General features: G+C 39.8%; 1 protein-coding gene across 3 annotated transcripts in view; it reads right to left on the bottom strand.

Annotated features, from left to right (window-relative positions):
• The window catches only part of LOC123516515 (guanine nucleotide-binding protein G(i) subunit alpha), an 80894-nt gene that overhangs the window by 29878 nt on the left and 28115 nt on the right, over positions 1-22901 (bottom strand). The window contains exons 1-2 of one of the 3 annotated variants that reach the window (XM_045275934.1): positions 19758-19913; positions 10115-10258 (exon numbers count right to left, since the gene is read on the bottom strand). In XM_045275934.1, the coding sequence (XP_045131869.1) occupies positions 10115-10232 (118 nt within the window). In that variant the 5' untranslated portion in view covers positions 10233-10258; positions 19758-19913. Of the gene's footprint in view, positions 1-10114; positions 10259-19564; positions 19691-19757; positions 19914-22901 lie in introns of those variants that run through there. The other 2 variants (XM_045275936.1, XM_045275935.1) reach the window with 2 other exon arrangements.

Raw genomic sequence — 22901 nt, 5'->3', positions numbered from 1 at the left:
ATTCCATTACATGACATTTCTTGGCATTAAATTCTAACTTCCATTTCTTACTCCACTCATAAATTTTTTTTATATCTTCCTGCAGCAGCAAACAGTCCTCTTGGGTCTTGATTACTCTTAGCAATTTTGCATCATCAGCAAACAAATTAATATAACTGGTCACTCCATTCTGTATGTCATTTACATATACTGTACCTGGAACATAATGGGGGCTAACACTGACCCTTGTGGCACTCCACTTGTTACTTTACTCCAAGATGAGTATGTATCTCTGATCACAGTTCTCATCTCATTGTCCTTCAAGTAATCCCTTATCCAATCTAACATAATTCCTCTCAGTCCTCCTATGTTCTCTAACTTCCAAAGTAGTCTGTTATGAGGGACTTCATCAAAAGCATTTTTTTATGTCTAGGTATACAGTGTTGATCCATCCTTCTCTGCTCTCCAGTCTTTCTATTACTCTTCGAGTAAACTTAGTAAATTTGACACACATGATCTTCCTGTCCTGAGGCCAAATTCAATATAACATGTTTTTCTTCCAGCTATTTAACCCATTTTTCCTTCATAACAATTTCACATACCTTCCCCACAACACTTGTGACACCAGTCTTTAATCTAATGGCTCAGTTGACTTTCCTCCTTTGAATAGTGGTACTCTCCCTTCCTCTAATGAGTTTGTAACCAATTCCCAAATTGATTCTAACAATTGATCTTCACATTCCTTTAGTGTTCAGCCTGATACACCATCTGGCCCCATTGCTTTTCTGACATCCAAATTTTCTAGTAGTCTTCCTATTTCTTCTTTGTGGACTATGATTTCCTGCAAGCCTCAGCAATGCAATGTCATATTTGGTTTTATAAACTCTTCTTCTTCAGTGAACACAGTTTTGAAACTCTCATTCATTATTTCACTCATTTCCTTTGCTCTTTGGTATGTCTTCCCTCCTTTAATTATATTTTCTATTGTTTCCTTAGTCTTCATCATACCATTTATATATTTGTAGAAAAGCCTGGGTTCATCTTCACCTTCCCTCACCGCATTTTTCTCAAAGTTTTTCTTTCTCTCCTTACTCTAATAAATTAATTTCTCACATCCTTATACTGCTGTCTGTTGTTTTTATTTCTCTGCTTTTTTAGTTTCTTCCAAGCTTTATCTTTTTCCTTTTTAGCTTCTATACATCTACCATTGTACCAAGCATGTATACTTTTCTTTACTCTAAAGATAGGTACAGGGGATCCTCGCAATTCGACAAGGTTAGGGCGGTTTTTCATCGGTCAAATCAGCGTTTATTAAAATTGTGAAGCAATTTTTCCCATAGGATACTTAAGAATTAGGGGGGATAGGGACCAACCTCCAGCCTAGACCCCCCAAAACATCAATATAACCTCTAAAAAACACTAATCTAGACTAAATCAATACTATTAAAGGCTTCATTTATATCTAACTTTTTTTTTATTAAACACATTAGGGTGCTGTACAGTACATTTTTGGAAATAAATAAAACTTGCATGATGCAGCGGTCTCGCGGTACTTGTCTCTGTTCTTCAAAATTGTTGATACAGTTGATCTTGGGACACGCATTTGCGCTGCAACGACACTGTGAACTATACCTGCCTCACACTTTCTTATAAGCTCAAGCTTATCTTTGAAAGTCAGGAAATTCTGCTTCTTAGGGCTAGGGCTGGAGGTGGCTTTGTGCAGCATGGTCAAAGCGGTATGGAGGCAGGTGGTGGAACGGCAGAGCATGGCCTGCCTGGACGCCGGCTGGGGTGAGAGTGACGCAGATAAAGCGACGCACAGGGTAGCATCGCTTTACACTTCCACCTGGCGGCAGATTTGACCAGGTGGGTGGCGTGCAAGATATAAATGTCGAATTGGTGAGTCAGTTGGTAGAATCTTGAGGATCGAGTAATAATTAACCAAGTTCGAATTGGTGATAATTCAAACTGCAAACGGTCGAATCACGAGGATCCCCTGTATGTATTTTTTCACTCCTTTGTTATATTTCTGTATGAATAATTCATATTTCCCCTGTAATGTCCTTCCAATCATGTTTCTCCATTCTATTTCACAAAAAAAATTTTCTTAACCTTTCAAAATTTGCTCTTGCATAATTTAATCTCTTTTTTGTAGTCTTCTCTGTATCTTATCCTGTCCTCTTCCTGCATTTCCAATACTAATGTTACATGGTCACTTCTTCTCACTGGACTAAGGTATTGTATGATGAGAGGGGGCTCTGGGTTCTTTGTGAATACTAGGTCAAGCAATGATAGTTCTTCCCCTCTGTACTGAGTTGTTTTTTCCACCCACTGATCCAGTGTATTCACCATAGTTAATTGTAACACCTCCTCGTTCCACGATCCAGCATTACCCATTACTTCCATCTCTCCAGTTTACTCATTTACAGTTAGTCTCCTACTAAAAGTATTTTTCCATCATTTCTTATCATATCATCTAAGCACTTAATTACCTCTCCTTGCATTTTCTTATGTTCCTCAGTTCTCCATGTATTTGTTTTGTGTGGCACAAACATAACTATGATTCTCCTTTTTTTTTTCAATTCCTTTGTTTTGATTGTTACTCCCATTATTTCCACCATGCCATCTCCATATTCCTCCACACATATTATTATGAACCATTATTAGCACTCCTCCTCCCCTTTTTTCCCTTCCTGTCTCTTCTCCAGCTCCTTCCTTAGCTTTGTTTCTACCATGCACATTACATCCTGTCTTTTTTCCTTCAAATAATTTCTAACCTTCAACACATTGTCATTGAAGGTGACAGTATACTATAAATCTGTTAATTTTAACTATTTTCCCTATACTAGTTTAACAATCACATTTACAAGAACAAAATTTCAAGATCTATCACATTAATAATATTTCATCTATTTTTTTCTTTCTTTCTTTATATAAGGATGAGACTGCTGAGGTGACTGGGAAGAGCTGTATCTTTAATAATGTACCAAAATACTTATCACCCTAATATTTGGTTGGTATTAAATTTGGAAAGGCATGTGTTACATGTTGCCAGCATTTAACATCTATCCTCTTTCAAGCAGCAAGTGATAGTAACCCTCAACTTGACTTCAGGTGGCTGAGAGACTAATGTACACTGTTGGTTAGAGTGGAAGGCGTGAAAGGGACAACAACTTCCACACTGACCATATTTCATTCATCCCTTCGTAACTCCTAAACATACGGCGGGATTCGCTGTATGTTGCTATCTGACAACTCTGCAGCTCTAGTTGTCAAATAGATGATATGTTTTCTTAGTCAACATTTGTCTATGGTTCACCCTCCCTCACGGGCCCTTCTTGTGGATGCGTGAGCTTACCATTGTGCCCTGTTACTACCTATTATAGGACCTAGGAAACTAATTAGTAAGGCCCAAATCTCAGTCATTTGTGCCTCAGTGAAGGAGAATAAGTCAAATCAAGAAAATGCCAAGAACACTGGCAAAGGTCTCAGAATTGTTCAACGTTGGACCAAAATTTATCGTGAGGGAGGAAGAGACGCTTTGCCACCACCTTACAAGCCTGAAGGACGTAAGCGCAGTGTGAGCTAGAGAACTCTGAACATTATTCTAAGACAGCTTTAGGCTGGGAGCACACGAGCCACTCTGTGGTCGCCACAGCGTGGTGCTTCGGCGTGGTGTGTTGGGAGCACACGAGCCACTCTGGTCACCACGGCGTGGAGCTTCGCCGTGGCACGTTTTCTGCGCCACGCCCCGTCCCCTTTGAGACCATAGCATACGTCCCATATTGCTGGCCTATCCTCAATTTCTATTATAAAGCGATCAACGTCGAGTGTATTCATGGTAGCAGATAAAAAAAATAAATAAGTGTGACTTGGTCCCCAAGCAAGTGCAGACTGATTGATAGTGGCAGCATGTGGCTTTGTGGCATGGCTCGTGTGTGCGGGTCTTTGTGGTCAAAACGCGCCACGCCGTGGCGGGGATCAGCGACAGCCCGCTACATCCGCTGACCACAGACACTCGTGTGCGCGGGAAAGCCACAAAACAATGGAAACCTACAGGAAACAACATCCCCGCTACGCCGTGGCCCTGCAGAGTGGCTTGTGTGCTCCCGGCCTTCGGCCAACCCTGCATACACAGCATGGAACTTTAGGCTAGGAACCCTCTGTGTTGGGTGGGGTGAGTGAAAGGAATGTGCGGAGATATGTGAAAGGCGACATGGGATAACGGAGTTGCCGCACAGTTTCAAAACCTTGCTTCAGTCATGATTACCTTAACAGTAGGCAAGCAGTTTGTGTCTCAGCACAAAGATTGGGACTTGGGTAAGTGTCGTAGGGTAGGTTGGTCAGATGAGGCAAGCTTTCAGATTACAGACAACCAGAGAGACCGTGTGTGCCGCAGACCCAGTAGTAACCGTCAGAATCCATGCTACACAACAGAAAACCCAGATTCTTTGATGGAGTGGGGTTGTTTTTCTTACTATGGTCTTGAAAAATTAGTGTTTTTGCCTAAGAATCTTCGTATGAACCAAAATAACTACTTTGAGCTAATTCTAGATGAGTCAGATGAGTGTATGGAAAAGTGCAATGCTGATACCTTCATGCAAGATGGTGCACCATGCCATACTGCAAAGTTAATTGTTGACTGGTTTGATTTCTGCAATATCAGCCTTTTAAAACCTTGGCTCGCAAGTTCCCCAGACCTTAACCCTATAAAAAATCCCTGGGCGTACATAAAACTGAAGCTAAAGAAGAGAGCTACCTCCTCCCTACCATGCCTCCAAGCCGCTATTCAGGACATATGGGACAATATTGACGCTCAGTATCTCCACCACTTGGGTGATTCACTTCCCAGGAGACTAAAAAGATCAAGAAGGCACGAGGGCACCCTATCAATCACTAGTTTAGGTAAGTACCCTCATTAAAACTATTTTTCTGTGTCATTAATCTCCTTCATAAGATGTCACATGTACTGCACCTTCCGCTCTGCCCAGCAGTGTATGATGTCACAGGAATAGTGTCAACTTGCGAGTTACCAAAATCAGGCCTCATTTTGTTTACTATTCTTAAAAAATGAGTAAAAACTAAATTCAGCAAATGTTGGAAAAACTAGATTAGTAATGTTGTCAGAATTAGAAGCCAAGCACAGAATAAAATTTCTAACTGTAGTTATGACTTGCCTCAAGAAGGAATGCCTCAGCCTTTGAGGGTAAGGGACATGATGAGTGTGCATAATTTAAATTTCTTTTTATTATTGTTATTATTGTAGATGTTATTGTCACAACTACTAATTAATTATTACTACTATTATTAATTTACATATATGATACTTTATGTCTTTCCTGCTAAGATCACTGGCAGGATATCTTAAAGCAGCCAGTGCAGCCCAGCTTTGTTCAGCCAGTCACAAACTACTTTGCTGAACAGCCACAGCCTGACTTTCAGGTGTTTACTTTACAATCAATTAATCAATCACAAGGGGCATATGCCAGAGGGCACGTCGCCTCGCCTATCCTATGGCTCCACTCCACGCAGTCACACCTCACAAATCTCCATGCAGGCTCCCTTCCCATGCCCAGTAACTCCCAGCCATGAGTTCTGTGGACGTCCTCTTGGCCTCTGCCATGCTGGGTTATCCCTTTCAGACGACACCCAATATGTAGGATCGGCTTCTGGGTAGCGTGCCACATGCCCATATAGTTGCAGTTGGCATTGATGGACTATGCTGGTTATTGACCTCGAATCAGTCTCACAGAGCAATTGCTGATTTGACACAAAGTCATACCAGCGATGCCCAATTGATCCTGCGAAAGCATCTAGTACCAAAGACATTAATTCGCTTCTTCAGATTGGTGTTCAGTATCCATATCTCACAATCATAGAGTAAGACAGGGATCACCAGTGCCTTGAAGATCCGAATCTTCATCTGTCTGAACAGGTACCAACAATGCCAAATACTCATGTTGAGCAAGTCCATAACGCCGTGAGCCAGGACAATCCGCCATACGACTTCCTGGCTCGACTCACCATCATTACACACCACACTACCAAGGTAGGGAGGTAGTGGCATAGTGGATAAGGTGATGAGCATGGCATCAGGCAGACGTCACGCATAGGTTCGAATCCCACCACGTACAGCCTTAAACACTTTGTCATTTGTCGAGTGGTTTAAAGTTACCAACATGTCACCATGATACCCAGGTTCTAGGTGGTTACACCCAAGATGAGCTTCGGGGGTGATATGGGCCCTAATATGGGTACCACTATACAGTAAGTCCTCGCAGATAGCGAGTGTTATAGACTGGCAAAACCCTCGCTACCTGTGAAACCGCTATCCGAGAGACAAACTTCTTGCCTAAAAAAAAAAAAAAAAAAAAAAAAAAAAAAAATAATAGTCTGAGACTCCAAGTCAGACCCCCTTATTTTCCGTGTATAACCACCTATTTAATACAAAATTAGAACTACTACTACTACCAATTTATATTAATACAATAGGATACATAAACTCACTTTTAAGGGCTATGAAGTGCAGTTTATTGAAAGAACAGTGCAAAAAAAAAAAAAAAAAAAAAAGGGTAAGGTGGGTTAAGCCTACTGGCGCTGGGTGCTGGGGCCGGGTTGCTGGTCGGGGATGTCTGTCTGTCCGTCCATCCGTTCACTCACTCGTGCCAACCTCTCAATTCTGTTTGCCTCTATTTCCTCTTCTTCCCATCCATCAAACATATCCTCATCTACATATCCTCTTCAACTAAAACAGGTTGGTCATCGAAATCATCGTCATCACTGGCATTGATCATCTGAAGTGTTGCCCTCTCTCTCGTTGGTTTCGCATGAATTTGGTGATTAAAGTTTGTTACCTGGCTGCAATTTCTTATTTAATTTAAGGTTAAACAAGTTGGTTAGCTTACTCAGAAGGTGTTTGGCCTCATCAATCTCTTCAAACATAAGATCTTCGACTTTGGTTTCACGCTGCAGCCCACTCGCTCGCTCGGCCATCAAGCATAGCTACCTGTGCAGCGGTAATCGCTATGAAAACGTCGCCACTTGGTCGCTACCCACGAAATCGCTATGCAAAAAAAAAAAAAAAAACGCTATCCGAGAGGCCTTACTGTAAATAAAATCGCCATTAATGGGCGGAAGCTGAACAGCGCTTCCCATACACTCTTCAAGTGTGCCTACAGGTGCTATAGGCCTTAATGGGGAGGAAGAAGAAGAAGAAGAAGAAGAAGAAGAAGAAGAAGAAGAAGAAGAAGAAGAAGAAGAAGAAGAAGAAGAAGAAGAAGAAGAAGAAGAAGAAGAAGAAGAAGAAGAAGAAGAAGAAGAAGAAGAAGAAAAAAAAAAAAAAAAAAAAAAAAAAGGTATGCGAAATTTTCCAAGATCTCAATGTCTTCACCACACACATCCAGTAAGCCTCCAAATACCTGGATCTTGGTCTTGGGCCAGAAAACCTGGAGTCCCAAGGGCTTCACCTCCTCGTGCAATGCCTCCAGAGCCATTACCAGAACCTACAGTGACTCAGCAAAGATTATAGCATCATAGATAAAAACAAGATCTGTAATCTCAGAACTGCCAACAGATGCTCCACAATGACTTTGGTCTACAACTCTGCTTAGAATTCAGTCCATGCTAGTGTTGAAAAGAGATGGAGCAAGCACACATCCCTGCCTCATTCCCATATTCACAAGAAAGAAGCTGGACACGCCCCCTCCACACTTCACGGCACTCACAGTACTGGAGTGGAGACCAGTTAATAGACCAATAATCCTTGCAGGAATCCCACAGAGATGCAGAAGATCCCAGTGTCTCTCAATGCACTGAATCAAACGCCTTTTTGAGGTTGACACAGGCTGCAAACATCCCTTGTTGAAACTCACGTCAGTGCTCCACCAGTATGCAAAGCACTAGGATCCAGTCAGTTGTTGACTCACCGGGCGTGAACCCAGACTGTTCAGGTCTCTGGTGGTTCAGCAGGTGACTGTGGATACACATCAGCAAATGGACAACCACCTTGCCTGGTACTCTGAGCAGTGTTGTACCGTGGTAGTTGCAGTCCTGATGGTCCCCTTTTCCCTTCCAGATAGGGATGACCAACCCCTTTTTCCAGTCAGGGGGAATGGTACTTGAATGCCATACAGCAGTCAAGACAGCATGCCACCCACGGATCATGGTCCCCCACTTTGAGCAGCTCCACACTGATGTTACAGATGCCAGCTGCCTTTCCACCCCTCAACTTTGCCACAACCTCTTTGACATCATAAATGGAAGGTGCAGTTTTGTCAATGGTTGGAACAGCATCCAGCATCTGCAACCCTGCAGTTTGGAGCTGTCCAGCTGGAGGATCCACCTTGAACAACTGCTCAAAGCATTCAGCCCAACGAGCCATCTACCCATCTGCATCCGATACGAGGCAACCATCTGCTATTCAGATAGCTCTTGACTGAGATGTAGACTTGGAGCAGAGTTTTTTCAGGGTTTGATAGGCAGATTGGAGGTCAATAGCATTTAAATGACACTCTACATCCTCAGCAAGACCCCTGACATACCTCTCCTTGTCTCTCCTGAGGAGAGCTCTAGTCCTATGTGATAGACCTGTACTGGTCATGGTTCCCAGCAAGTCTAGCAGCATGACTCTTTTCAATACTGTCCAGTGTCTCTACCAAGGTGAAGCCACTCTGTGACCTTGGACATTCCCCCAACACATTCTTTGGCAGCCTCAAGAGTCCCACGTTTGAAGGTATCCCATAGCTCTACCAGGTCCTTGTGGTGTCGAGCGCTCTAAATCGATTGAAGACTGTCACTGCATACTCCTGGGCATATGTCAAGTCTTTCAGTTTCTCAAGATGAAACAGTGTGGTCACATCTTGGAGGCTTTCAGGACTTGACATGAAGCTTGTGTAGCAGCAACAAGCCTGTGATCAGTCACAAAGAACTCAGCAGTCCGAAAAACCCTGCAGTTCTGGAAGATCCTCTAACGAGTATTAACAAGTCGAGTGGTATAGCACTGGTCTCTGATACCAAGAACCTGCAATTCTCAACCTTCTGGATCTTGCAAGATTCAGAAGGAAAGAGCTGTTGTCATTCCTGGTACCAGAGCCATGGGGACCAACACATAACTCATAGCCAGCTTTCTCAGTGTCAGTGACAGCATTAAAGTCGCCCAAGACAATAACTGCATCACGACAGAGCCACTGGTCCAGTACAGAGTCGAGTTTGGTGTAGAACATCTCCTTCTCTTCAGTTTCACACATCTCGGTAGGAGCGTATACTGCAACAACAGACATGAAGCCTAGACTATACTTCAGCCTTAGTCGCATTATATGCTCATCAACTGGAGTAACCTCTACAACAGACAGCTGCAGTCTGCTGGAGACATTTAAGGCTACCCCCTTAACATGGTGACCACTGCTCATGCCAGACCAAAAATAGTAAGTAAAAGCCCTTGCTACTGGTCTCACCACTGTCAGTCTTAAAAAGATATATACTGGAGCCATTCCACACACCATGTTTGCTGTTATACCAACCCCTGAACTAGAACTATATGTGTCCCCACTAACACAACATCCAGGAGCTATGTGTGCTCAGTCATCATCCTCATCATCTGATATGAGTGACTGACTAAAATACCATCTAGCAAATAAAAGAACAAAGGAAAAAATTCAAATAAAAAATAAAAATTTAAATTAAACATATCTGATAAATAAACATCATAATAACAACAATAACAATAACAACAACAACAACAACAACAACAACAATAATAATAATAACAGAAAGTGAGCTCATAATATATACATATATTTTAATATACCAAAACAAATCCCGCTATGCTTGTGTGCAAAGCAAGGGAGTACACACTCAGAGGTGATTGCATAAACAAAGCACTACTAATCATGCAGTAGCCAATGGGTAGTAAAGATCATAAAAGTGATATATTGTATAATGGTGAAGATTACCTTTACTGTATATACATAATGCATAAAGAGCAAATATAGATGGCCATATGTTATTAGTTGGTAATTGAGTGCTGATAATTAAAATTAGTGTACTGATCACTAGACCCTTAAGAGAAACAAAAGAGTATCCTATGATAAAGTTTCAATATGTTCATCAATATCTGACTTGCACACATTATATTTACCAAGTAATAAAAGCTTAACTTCTTTGGCAGCTTGCTCTCCTGCAAGACGTAGATCTTTGTCTATTTTTTTGCTTCTTTCTGCTGCTTCTTTCTCAACATTGCTCATCGCACAACCCATGGCTGATGTTGTGTGAGTGTCACCCCCTGAAAAACATAAAGACATTATCAATAAGACTATTATCTGATGGGATTCAGGATGGTTAGATACAAACTAATTGAAGAAAAGTGTCTGCAAAGATATATGCCAATGGTATAGAATCATTCACAGCCAGACTAGTACAGGCCTGGTGTCAGTTACTCCTCTTTAAAGGGCATGTCACCCAGTATAGTCACAAACATAAATGTTCAAATAACCAAGACCTATATAACTAATTAAGTCACTTGAGATCTGGTTATCTCATGAAAGGTTGCACTCAGGGATCTTAAGGATAAGGATTATGCCAGTGTGTAATTCACCTCGGTCATCTGCTGGTCACCCAGCCAGTCTTCCCCATTATGGAGCGAGCTCAGAGCTCATAGACCGATCTTCGGGTAGGACTGAGACCACAACACACTCCACACACTGGGAAAGCAAGGCCACAACCCCTCGAATTACATCCTGTACCTATTTACTGCTAGGTGAACAGGGGCCACACATTAAGAGGCTTGCCCATTTGCCTCACCGCTTACCGGGACTCGAACCCGGGCCTCTCGATCATGTCGAGCGTGCTAACCACTACACTGTCTGTGTGTGTGCGTGTGTGTGTATTTATCTAGTTGTAGTTTTACAGGGCCTGGGCTTTATGCTCGTGTGGCCCCGTCTCCATATCTACACTTATCCAATTTTTCTTTAAAACTATGTACACTCTTTGCTGACACCACTTCCTAACTCAAACTGTTCCAAGTCTCAACACATCTTTATGGAAACTAAATTTTTAACATCTCTCAGACATCTTCCTTCCTTAGTTTCTTACTATGCGATCTTGTGCTTCTAAAGTCATATTCTTCTCTCAGGATCAGTTTCTCATTATCCACTTCATCCATTCCGTTAATCAATTTATAAACTTGTATCAGATCCCTCTCTCTTCTCTGCTCCAAGGTTGGTAGATCCATTGCCTTTAGTCTCTCCTCATATGTCATCCCTTTAAATTCTGGAACCATTCTTGTAGCCATTTTTGTAGTCTCTAATTTTCTTATGTGTTTCTTTTATGGGGAGTCCACACAACTCCTGCATATTCCAATCTAGGTCTTATTTTAGTACTTATCAATTTCTTCATCATTTCTTTGTCCATATAGTGAAATGCTACTCCAATATTCCTTAGCAAATTATACGTCTCTCTGAAAATTCTATCAATATGGCTTACCGGTTGATTATTTTCTTCCATTGTCACTCCCAAGTCCTTTTCCTTTTTTACTTTTTCTAGTTCTACTCCATCTCCCATCTTATAGATTCCCACTGGTCGTCTTTCACTTTTTCCCATTTCCATGACATGGCTTTTGTCCACATTGAATTCCATCTCCCATTTTTTGCTCCATTTCCAGATCTTGTTTAAGTCTTCCTGTAGTATTTCACAATCCTCTTTTGTTTAATGACTCTGCACAGTTTCGCATCGTCCGCAAACAGATTTATGTAGCTGTTCACTCCTCTGGCATGTCATTTATATATACGAGAAAAGTATTGGTGCCAATACTGACCCCTGTGGCACTCCGCTGTCTACTGTTCTCCACTTGGACTTCATATCTTTAACTATCGTCCTTATTTCTCTCCCCTTAAGTAATTCTTCATCCATCTCAATGTGCTTCCTTTTAAGCCACCCTTCTCCTCTAACTTCCATAGTAATCTTTCATGTGGCACTTTATCAAAAGCCTTTTTAGATCTAAATAAATACAGTCAATCCATCCTCTCTCTCTTGTACTTTATCAACTATTCTAGAGTAGAAACTCAATAAATTTGTTACACATGACCGACCTTTTCTAAAACCAAATTGGCTATTTGATAATATTTTGTTGTCTTCAAGAAACTCAATCCATTGCTTCTTTATTACTTTTTCACACATCTTGCATATTACACTAGTTAGTGATACCGGTCTGTAATTTAAAGGTTCTTCCTTCCTTCCGCTCTTATATATGGGAACCACCTCAGCTCTTTTCCACTCCACTGGCACTGTTCCATTTTCTATTGAGCATTTTATGATGTTGTATATTGGACTTGCTAGTTCTTCCCTACATTCTTTCAGTATTCTGCCTGAGACTTCATCCGGTCCCATTGCCTTTTCCTCATCCAATTCCGTCATCAACTTTTTATTTCAAGCTTGGTTACTTTAATCTCTTTCATATAGACAGTCTCTATTACCCTGTGGTCTTTCAAATTTGGATTCCTTAGTAAAGACCTCATGAAATTTACTATTTAACAGTTCTGCCATACTTTTTGGGTCTTCCACCATTCCGTTTCTCCTTTTAACCTTTCTATTGTTTCTTTTTGTCTTATTTTTCCATTTATGAATCTGTAGAACAATTTTGGTTGTTCCTTACATTTTTCGACAATGTCCTTTTCATAGTTCTTTCTTCTTCCTTTCTCACCTTAGCATATTCATTTCTTGCTGTTTTGAAGTTTTCCTTATTTTCTGGATTTCTGTTTCTTCTCCACCTTTTCCATGCTCCATCTCGTTTCTCCTTTGCCCTAGCACATCTTGCATTAAACCAATCTTTCTTTCCTTCTTCTTTAGGTCTATATTTCGGAACATATTCCTGACCCCAGTTTTGTATATTTCCAAAAATAAGTTATATTTCTCTTGAACCGTTAATGAGTTTTCCATCTCCTCCCAGTTTACGTTTTAAAATAGTTCTTGAGATTCTCAATATCAGCCTTTCTGTAATTTAATCGGTCTCCTTTGTATGATTCATCTCTATCTTCCTTTCCTTCTTCTATATCCATTTCTAATATTACATGGTCACTCTTTCCCAATGGGCACTTGTATCTTATATCATCGTTAATTGGTATATCCCTTGTAAAACTAGGTCTAATCTTGCCGGCTCATCGTTTCCTCTGAATCTTGTGTTTTCCTTTACTCTTTGGACCATCAAATTATCTATCATTAGGTTCAGGAATCTATCTCCCAGGCATCTTCCCCATACCACTTTCATAATTTTCCCAGTCTACCTCCTTACAGTTGAAATCTCCTACCAATATCACTTTTCTCCTTTCCTTAATGATTCTTGTAAGACTCCTTATTGTGTCATCTATCATGTCTCTATATTCTTGGTTAGTCCATGAGTTTGTTTTTGGTGGCACATATGTTCCAATGATTGTTAACTCCTTTTTATTAATATGCATCTTAACATACAGTATTTCTGATTTTCCTTCCCAAACTCCACTTGATTTACCACTATCTCCTTCCTTAACATCATCATGACTCCTCCTCCTCCTTTACCCACTCTGTCTCTCCTCCATATATTATACCTTTTATCTATGTCTATTTTTATTGCCTCATTTAACTTTGTTTCCACCAGGCATACAATATCTGGTTCTTCTTTCTTTATGTAATCTCTTAATTCTAATTTACTAGATAAAATCCCATCTATGTTTGTATACATCATTTTTAATCTCTTGTTCTTATCATTTTTAGTTAAACTTGCTCCATTTTTTTCTTTTCTTTCTCTTTTATATACCATTTCCTTATCCTGTCTCCTATAATTCTCCAAAAATGCCTTCTTCTCCTCCTCTGACCTTTCATTATTTTTTCTCTTGCTTCTGCCACCAGTTCATTGTGTCTCTTCCTTTCCTCCTCGTTTCTATTTTTCTATATATATATATATATATATATATATATATATATATATATATATATATATATATCTTTGCAACCTTCTGTTTCTCTGAGTTTTGTTTTTCTATATAGTACTTCTTCTGCTGCTGCTTGTGATTTTAGTAATATCTTAATTGGTCTCACTGTTCCTTCTTGATATGGTCCCATTCTATGGATTTCTTCTACTTCCTCTTCTAAGTTCTGTCTATCCTCGTCATTCAGATGTTTTAGTAGGTCTTTACTGATTTCATTTCGTCTTTTTCCTTCTTGGTCTATATTTAACATTTTTTCTTTCAGTCCAAAAATAATTACACTTTTTTTTTTTCCGCAATTTCTCTTACTAAATTTTCTTTTTCTTGAGGACTCCTATCATTTTGTTTGTCATATTTTCATCTCTTTCTTTTAACTGTTCTTGAAATACTTCTTGAAATGATTCCTTGTCTTTCTTATCTTGGATTCTCCATGCTTGTACTTCTTTTTAATCACGTCTTGTACTCTTTCTTCTTCTTTGTTAACTAGATCTTTTAGCTTTCTTTTTCTTTCTCGGCTTTACCGAGTCCTTCTTCCATCAATTTCTTGTAGTTCGCTATTTGGACTTTTAATTCTTCATTTTCGGTTCTTAGCCTAGTTTCGTTTTCTTCCACTCTTTTATCCTTTCTTTCAATTTCTGGAGCTCTTTATCCTGTTCTTCATTCTCTTTCATTCCCATACTCTCCTTTATCAATTTATCTAATTTACGTTCGATAGTCAAGACTCTATCAAATAGTGAAGTTTGCGCTGTATCAAAGCCTTCAAATTCTCTTTCTCCCTCACCAACATTGTCATCATCAGCTTTCATTCTTTCCCTTGTCACATACCTGCATTTAGATGGAATCTTTCTCACTCATTATTATTTAACACTGTATTCATGAAAAAAAATGAGTCCACACTTATCGCCCAGGCCACTGTAAACCCAAACAAAGGTAGTGAAGATCAGCTGATTCTCGGGAGCGACGGTATTGCATCCTTCCTGCAGCCTCTGTGTGTGTGTGTGTGTGTGTGTGTGTGTGTGTATTTACCTAGTTGTATTTACCTAGTTGTAGTTTTACAGGGCCTGGGCTTTATGCTCGTGTGGCCCTGTCTCCATATCTACACTTATCCAATCTTACTTTAAAAGTATGCACACTCGTTGCAGACACTACTTCTTCATTTAAACTGTTCCACGTCTCAATACATCTTTATGGAAACTATATTTTTAACATCTCTCAGACATCTTCCTTTCTCAGCTTTTTACTATGCGATCTTGTGCTCAATGTCATATTCTTCTCTCAGGATCAGTTTCTCATTATCCACTTGGTCCATTCCGTTGATCAATTTAAAAACTTGTATCAGGTCTCCTCTCTCCCTTCTTTGTTCCAGGGTTGGTAGATCCATAGCCTTTAGTCTCTCCTCATATGTCATCCCTTCAAATTCTGGAACCATTCTTGTAGCCATTTTTTGTAGTCTCTCCAATTTCCTTATGTGTTTCTTTTTATAAGGGGTCCACACTACTCCTGCATATTCCAATCTGGGTATTATTAAAGTACTTATCAATTTCTTTGTCCATGTGGTGAAATGCTACTCCAATATTCCTTATCAAATTATATGTTTCTCTAAAAATTCTATCAATATGGCTTACTGGTTGATTGTTTTCTTCCATCATCACTCCTAAGTCCTTTTCCTTTTTTACTTTCTCCAGTTCTACTCCATCTCCCATCTTATAGATTCCCACGGGTCGTCTTTCACTCTTTCCCATTTCCATGACATGGCTTTTGTTCACATTGTGTGTGTGTGTGTGTGGTTAGTAATTAAGCATATGTGCAGCTAATGTGGTTAGTAATTAAGCATATGTGCAGCTAATATGTCTCAGTTTGATCCTTTACATGCTACTTTAAATCATTCTTGACCGTGGTGATGATGGATTTTTTTTTTTTTTTTTTTTATTAGTTATAAAATCTAACCTTGCAAAGCTAGACCTGGAGATATTCATGGCACACAAAGATGAAAAGTTGAAATTGCAGGGACTAAGTAAAGGCTATCTTTATACAATGTGTTTCATCCATTTTCATGAAGATAGACACGTAGTGCAGTGCATGCCTGCATGTTAATGATTGTGATAATCTGATATTTAAAGTCATTATGAACAACTGAATCTGGTCACATGCCAATCAGCTTCAACAGAAGTTAACCTATTCAATAGTTATTCATGATTTAGAAATTTGGAAAATCTGTTCTATATATATATATATATATATATATATATATATATATATATATATATATATATATATATATATATATATATACATATTCCCACTTAAGGGGCTATCACACTGGCCTATGATACGTGGAACGTGGGCCCTGGTTCTTGGTACGAAACCAGAAACACTATCACACACAAGCTGGCGGCATTCTTGCTATGCTACGCAAATGGCCCACCAACTAAAACAAGGCCTAATCAAAATAAACCAGAACAAAACCATGCCGCTTATACCCCAGCCTGTGCTTTGTCCTGGAACTGCATTTGCACTTCCTTTTGTTGAAGAAAAGTAAGTAAAAGAAACTAAAGAAAAGCTGAGACGTGCGTGACGGCAACTTTAGAGTCAGAGGTAGTTGCCATGAGCCCAAACTATTGACATGAAATATATATACAGGCAAACCCTGTTTAACGAAGGGGTTACGTTCCTAAAAAACACTTCGTTAAGCGAAACTTCGTTAAGCGAACTGATTATAACAAGTTTTACCCCTGATTTGAGCTTCTATTGAGAGTAAGCAAAGCGAGAGTGCATCATAGTACAGTAAAAGGTGTAATGAAAGTAAAATTTATGAAGTTAAACACTTAGGTAGTTTAATCTAAGTCATTATAATGTACACTAATGTATGTATGTATGTAACTTTATAATGTTGATGATCTTAACTTTATGAAGGGAGGAAGAGTGAAACAGGAAAGACACTAACTGGCAACCTGTGGAATATAAACAAAGTGCGCATCATTGTACTGCATACAAAACTTAAGTACCACATTTCCACAAGGCTTTCCATTTTATCCAATGTAGAGTCACGAGTTCAGGTGGTTCTTTTAGCTTGCAAGGAAGATACGGTCTCACCAGCCTTCTTAAAAGAGTCTGCTGACTTGAAAATAGAGACAGTATAATATGGAGTCAAGATAGTGGCCAGCACTGCTATAGTTTTCTGGCCTCTCTCGTGTCTGTGAATAATATCTAGCTTCATTTGGAGAGTAAGAGACTTCCTGGTCTTCTTACGAACACTAGGCCAATTGCAGGGCGTTTTGGTGGTAAGTTGAGCTAGGGAAGACAAGCTGCTGCTGACACTGTTATGTTTTGACTGGGGAGTGAATGTTGCGCATGTTGTCCACAAGAGGCTTGATCTTGATCTTGATCTCTATTCTATAGGGGTCCCAGGATTTTTCCTGAGGCAGCCCTTAGTACCAGCAGCTCCTGGTGTATTCTAAAGCCTGTCAGCTTGCGTGATATGGTGGGGCTTTCAAATTTGGAAAAAATTACCTGGATAAAACTTCGTTAAAGCGAGTTTGGTGTTCGTTAAACGAGCAGATGGTAGTAAAATGAAACCTTCGTTGTAGCGAAATTTCGTTGTGTGAACCTTCTTTAAACGGGGGTTGCCTGTACTATACCTTTCTAAATTGATGAAATATTATTTAATATTCCAATATGAAAAATTTTGTCACGTTCTTTTTAGTTCAAATAAAAGGTTTATATTATATATATTATGTTTACTTTTCCATTGGGATAGCATATGAAGCCATCCCAACTTGGTTCCGCTAATCCCGGGCAAGTTCCAGCTATCTGGAGCAGATGTTCCTGGTTCCGCGTATCATAAGCCAGTGTGACTGGACCTTTAAACAAAATTTCTAAAGCAATACTATATTATAGTCTGTCTACTATTCTAAACTGGTCACTGTATCTCAGTCAAGGAGCAGAATGTCTGTTGTCATATCTTGAGGAAGACAATAGTCTATCCTTGTGATAATTGTGTTGATCAACAGAAAACAAGTATTATACATATAAAATTAACTATATCATCAATAAGCTACAATATATTTTGTGCAATAACTCAATTGTCTGGTTCCTCAGACTGACACCCAACTTCCAGTTTAGAATAGACAGACTATAACTATCATGCCAGCCAAAACTAACAGCCAAGCTTGAGACTTGTTCATGTACTTGTTATGTATCAATAAATCAATTTTCAACATTAATTCCAAGGAAACATTATAATTATATCTAATTGAGGATTATACTTAGCAAAAAAAAAAAAAAACTTTTTTTGCATGGTTTTTAATATATAACCATCATTCATAAAGAAACAAAATACATGGAACAATGCATTTTGAATATATATGAATTCCATTATTGATTGAAAATAGCATATCAAAACCATAGATTTGTTTTTTTATCCAACATTACCTTCTCTCTGACTCCATACTCATTTTTTTTTCTTTTAATGCAGGAGGGACAGCTGGCCAAGAGCAACAAAATATGAAAAAAAGGCCCACTGTGTTGCCAGTTCCTTAAAAGATATGAGACTTAACCAAAATTCAGGGACAAATGTCTTGACACCTCTCTCTCTCTCTTAAAGGAAGTCAAGCTGTAGGAAGATGGAAATACAGAAGCAAGTATGAAAGATTGAGAATACTGGTTAACTCTTGCATTACAGAGTTGGACAGAATAGGGGTGAGAGGATGAAGAAAGCCTTGTGTAGCAAGGTGCTTCTCAAACTTGAATGACACTGGGAACTGTGCAGCATATCAAAGCTGAAAACTGCAGCTGCCTCCCTCGACATTGGTAAACTAAACAACATTCAGAAATCAAGATTTAAAGCAATTATGTCAACCTACAACCAAATCAACAAAAAATAAAGCAAAGATCACAAAAATACTGGGATATATGCACATTTTTCCTAGAATACCAGTCATACATAGCTGTAAAAGTACACAATTTGCCAATCCTTAATATTAAGCATGGCAGCCAGAAACTCCTTTCCTTGCAGACCAAACATGTATCCCTAATCCATACAACCACAACTAAGTTAAGCTGACCTCACTTAAACCATAAAATCATATTACAGAAAGGTAATACTTTATACATTAGTGAAAAAATTCAAGTAATTGATTTATTGTATCAGACATAACTCGGTGATAGAAAACCTATAAAATCACTTGTTATAAATACTACTTTTCCTAATTTTTCCTCATTATACTTTCAACAGAGCAACTAAGTCACTAGATAATTGTGTATATATATTCATACACGTTACCTCTGCGATGACATTGGTCAGCTTTTAGAACCAACACCAGTAGGAACTAATAATCAACACTACCACCTTGTTTCTCCAAAACCAAGGCGGGGTGGGAGCACTTAAATCTCGCTAATACTGTACACATCTAATTAGTCACACCATTCCCGCACCAAAATTTGCGTGGCATGTCCATGGGAAGCAACACTGTGATGACGGGTTACAAGTACGTGGGAGGAGTCAGTCGTGAAGGGAGAGGCCCACGTCCCTCCCTGCTGGGCCGCGCCTATGTATCCCACCCAACATGCAAACAAGTAGGTCACAACTTCCTATTTCGATCCTCCACAACCCCCAAAACTAAAATTTATCCCACCTCTGCCACAATAGGGCTGCTGAGACGCTCCTCTGCAACAATCTGATGCGGTGGAGGCCTAAATAGATCAACGAAATGACAGCTCATACCGGTCGAGTAATCCCTCCCCGAGAACACGCCTATGAACTGTAAACAAAGTCCTCATTTGTGAATTTCCATTGCAGCATCAGATCCCCACACCCACCCTCCTCACCTGCAGTCAAGTTGGTCCTCTGTGATCCTCCGAAATAAAAATTAAACCCAACACAGCTCAGATCCAGCAAAAAAAGGTAAAAACTATGGTAGCTCTCACATGGCCAACCTGTTGCTCACCACAAATTCTACAAACTGACAACCGAGTGGACTTTGAACTTGTGAGGCCAGCGCCACGCGGGGCGGCGGCCGCGCCACACACTGGTTGGCGCGCCACACTCAAATCCAGACAGAATTCCAGGTAGAATAAATAACGATATTCCTCTCCTGTTGCCCAAGTAGGATACTCATTCATGTTAATTTGCATAATCCCTAAAGAACACTCTTCCTGTTTTGTGTAACCTATGGCATTACACTTAGGGTTGCCACCTCCACCTCCTAAAAATACGTAACGCATTAGCTGAGGTTGGAACAGTGATGGCGGGTAGAAAGTCAATCATATTGACTTAGCTTGAAGATAAGCTCTTCCATAAGTACCCTGTATTAGGAGGAATTCAAGGATATCTTGACTAAATGTGAGGATATATTGCAAAATATGTTCATCAGTCAAGTTATATGTTTTTGAAACTACATGTCTGTATAAATTCTAAAGAATGAGACACTGAAAAATATATTTCCCTTAATTAAAGAAAAAAAAAACTCATTTGGAGAAAACAGTAGCTACCTGGAATATGAATGGATCATAAATATAGCCATTACTTATATACATTTTCCAAGTGTACAGATCCTGCAGACGTAACCATGTTCAGTACCAGGTACCTAACAGGGATGAGACAGGCATGGCACAGCACAGCAGCAGTGTTCTCTGCCCCTCTCATTTCTAGCCTGACAGTGACAGCCGTTGGTGATGGACCGTGGAGGCGGAGCGAGATATTACGTGTACTGTTCACGTAACCCACGGGCGGCACGACAAACCCCTAACAAACTCATATATTTTTGTGAACTGGTTATGTATTTGTTTCAATATTTGGTCACGATGACTTATTAATTTATTTCATTTGCTTGACTATTCATACAGGCAAATACGGAACAAATGGCGTTCCGTATTGGTTCAATACGGAACGCAGCATTTCACGCTTCAATACGGAACTGTTCCGTATTTTAAGGGACAGGTGGCAACCCTAAATTTACACTGTGTCTGGGTGAGGTCCACTTCCAGCACTCACTAAAATCTGTTCTAGCAGTACTAGCACACCCTTCGATGCCTCAGAAGAGTGATCATGCTCAAAAGATTCGAGATATCATATAGGAGGTAAACCCTTATACATTCTCAATCTTCAAGTTGAATTATCGTTATCTTTATATATATATATATATATATATATATATATATATATATATATATATATATATATATTTTTTTTTTTTTTTTTTTTTTTATCAGCGGTGGAAGAGAGTTGACACCGTAATCGAAAACGAAATTACTGGTAAGGTAAATTTTACGCCCCCCTGCTTTATGCTAAAGATGTAAAAATTCATTGGAGAGAGAGAGAGAGAGAGAGAGAGAGAGAGAGAGAACGTGTGTGTGGGTGTGTATGTGTGACTACCAGTCACCCAGCCAACCGTTTCCCTACTGCAGTAGTTTCCATTCAACCTGTGCTACGCGTACCACTAGTAATACGCGAAGGCGTTCCAGATGGTACATGAGCATTTTCGGTATCATATGCAATTTCTATTTAAAATGAATTAACTCATTTCTCAGAAAAAAAAAAAAATGCCTTACACAAGATAATCTGGCATCGATCAACTGGTGGAGACGAAACAGATGCATCCCTCACATTAAATTGAAGTTGTGTTCCTTGTTGTTAGATCATTTGTGTGTTCCACTTGTGAATAAATTGAAATTTGCTGGAATTGAGTTATTCTAAAACAGGGGATCACAAGATTTCCAGGGATACTTAGATGGCTTATTTAATAACACCCTTTGACTATTGAGACACAAATCAACATTCTGTTCGATGTCAGATTACTGGATGTTCGGGTAGAAAAAAAAGGGATGAGCAAACTTTTCAGTGATAAGGCCACATTAAGAAAAAATCACAATCTTATAGGGCCGCATACTATATTAACAGAAAATTATTAATATCTAAAATACAAAATCAAAGGCTTATAAAGAAAACCATTCTCACGCATGTGCACACTTGCGGGAAGAAAATGAAATGCTCACAACACTATTTGGCGTCGTTTACCTTTCTCTTTCAAATTTACTAACATTTGTCGGGCCGCATGCATTCCCTTTGGCGGGTTGTAATTTGCCCACACCTGTACCTAATCATTGCTAGGTGAACAAGGGCGACACACTTGAATAGAAGTTTTGCCCATATGACCTCTGACCTGTCCCGGGAATCGAACTCAGGCTCTTTCGAGTTAGTGTGTGTTTCGCTGTATGATCTGCTGCAGTCTCTGACGAGACAGTCAGACGTTACCCTACGGAACGAGCTCAGAGCTCATTATTTCCGATCTTCGGATAGGCCTGAGACCAGGCACACACCACACACCGGGACAACAAGGTCACAACTCCTCGATTTACATCCCGTACCTACTCACTGCTAGGTGAACAGGGGCTACACGTGAAAGGAGACACACCCAAATATCTCCACCCGGCCGGGGAATCGAATCCCGGTCCTCTGGCTTGTGAAGCCAGCGCTCTAACCACTGAGCTACCGTGTGTGTGTGTGTGTGTGTGTGTGTGTGTGTGTGTGTGTGAGTGTGTGATAATAATAATAATAATAATGATAATAATAAATAATGATGATAATAATAATAATAACAATAATAATAATGATATTAATAACAATAGTAGACTTATATACTCATTATTAAAACAAGGTTCTTGGTGGTTACAGAATAGGGTAAGGTGAGTTACAGTAATATGTGAAAGTGCTTTACACTGTGTGTGTGTGTGTGTGTGTGTGTGTGTGTGTGTGTGTAATTCACCTCGGTCGTCTGCTGGTCACCCAGCCAGTCTTCCCCATTACGGAGCGAGCTCAGAGCTCATAGACCGATCTTCGGATAGGACTGAAACCACATCAACACACAACACACACCGGGAAAGCGAGACCACAACCCCTCGAGTTACATCCCGTACCTATTTACTGCTGTAGATGAACAGGGGCCACACATTAAGAGGCTTGCCCATATGCCT

Source organism: Portunus trituberculatus, chromosome 41 (assembly GCF_017591435.1).
Source record: "Portunus trituberculatus isolate SZX2019 chromosome 41, ASM1759143v1, whole genome shotgun sequence".
Taxonomy (NCBI): Eukaryota; Metazoa; Arthropoda; class Malacostraca; order Decapoda; family Portunidae; genus Portunus; species Portunus trituberculatus.
The sequence above is the reverse complement of the archived record's forward strand: the minus strand, read 5'-3'. Positions and strand labels throughout refer to the sequence as shown.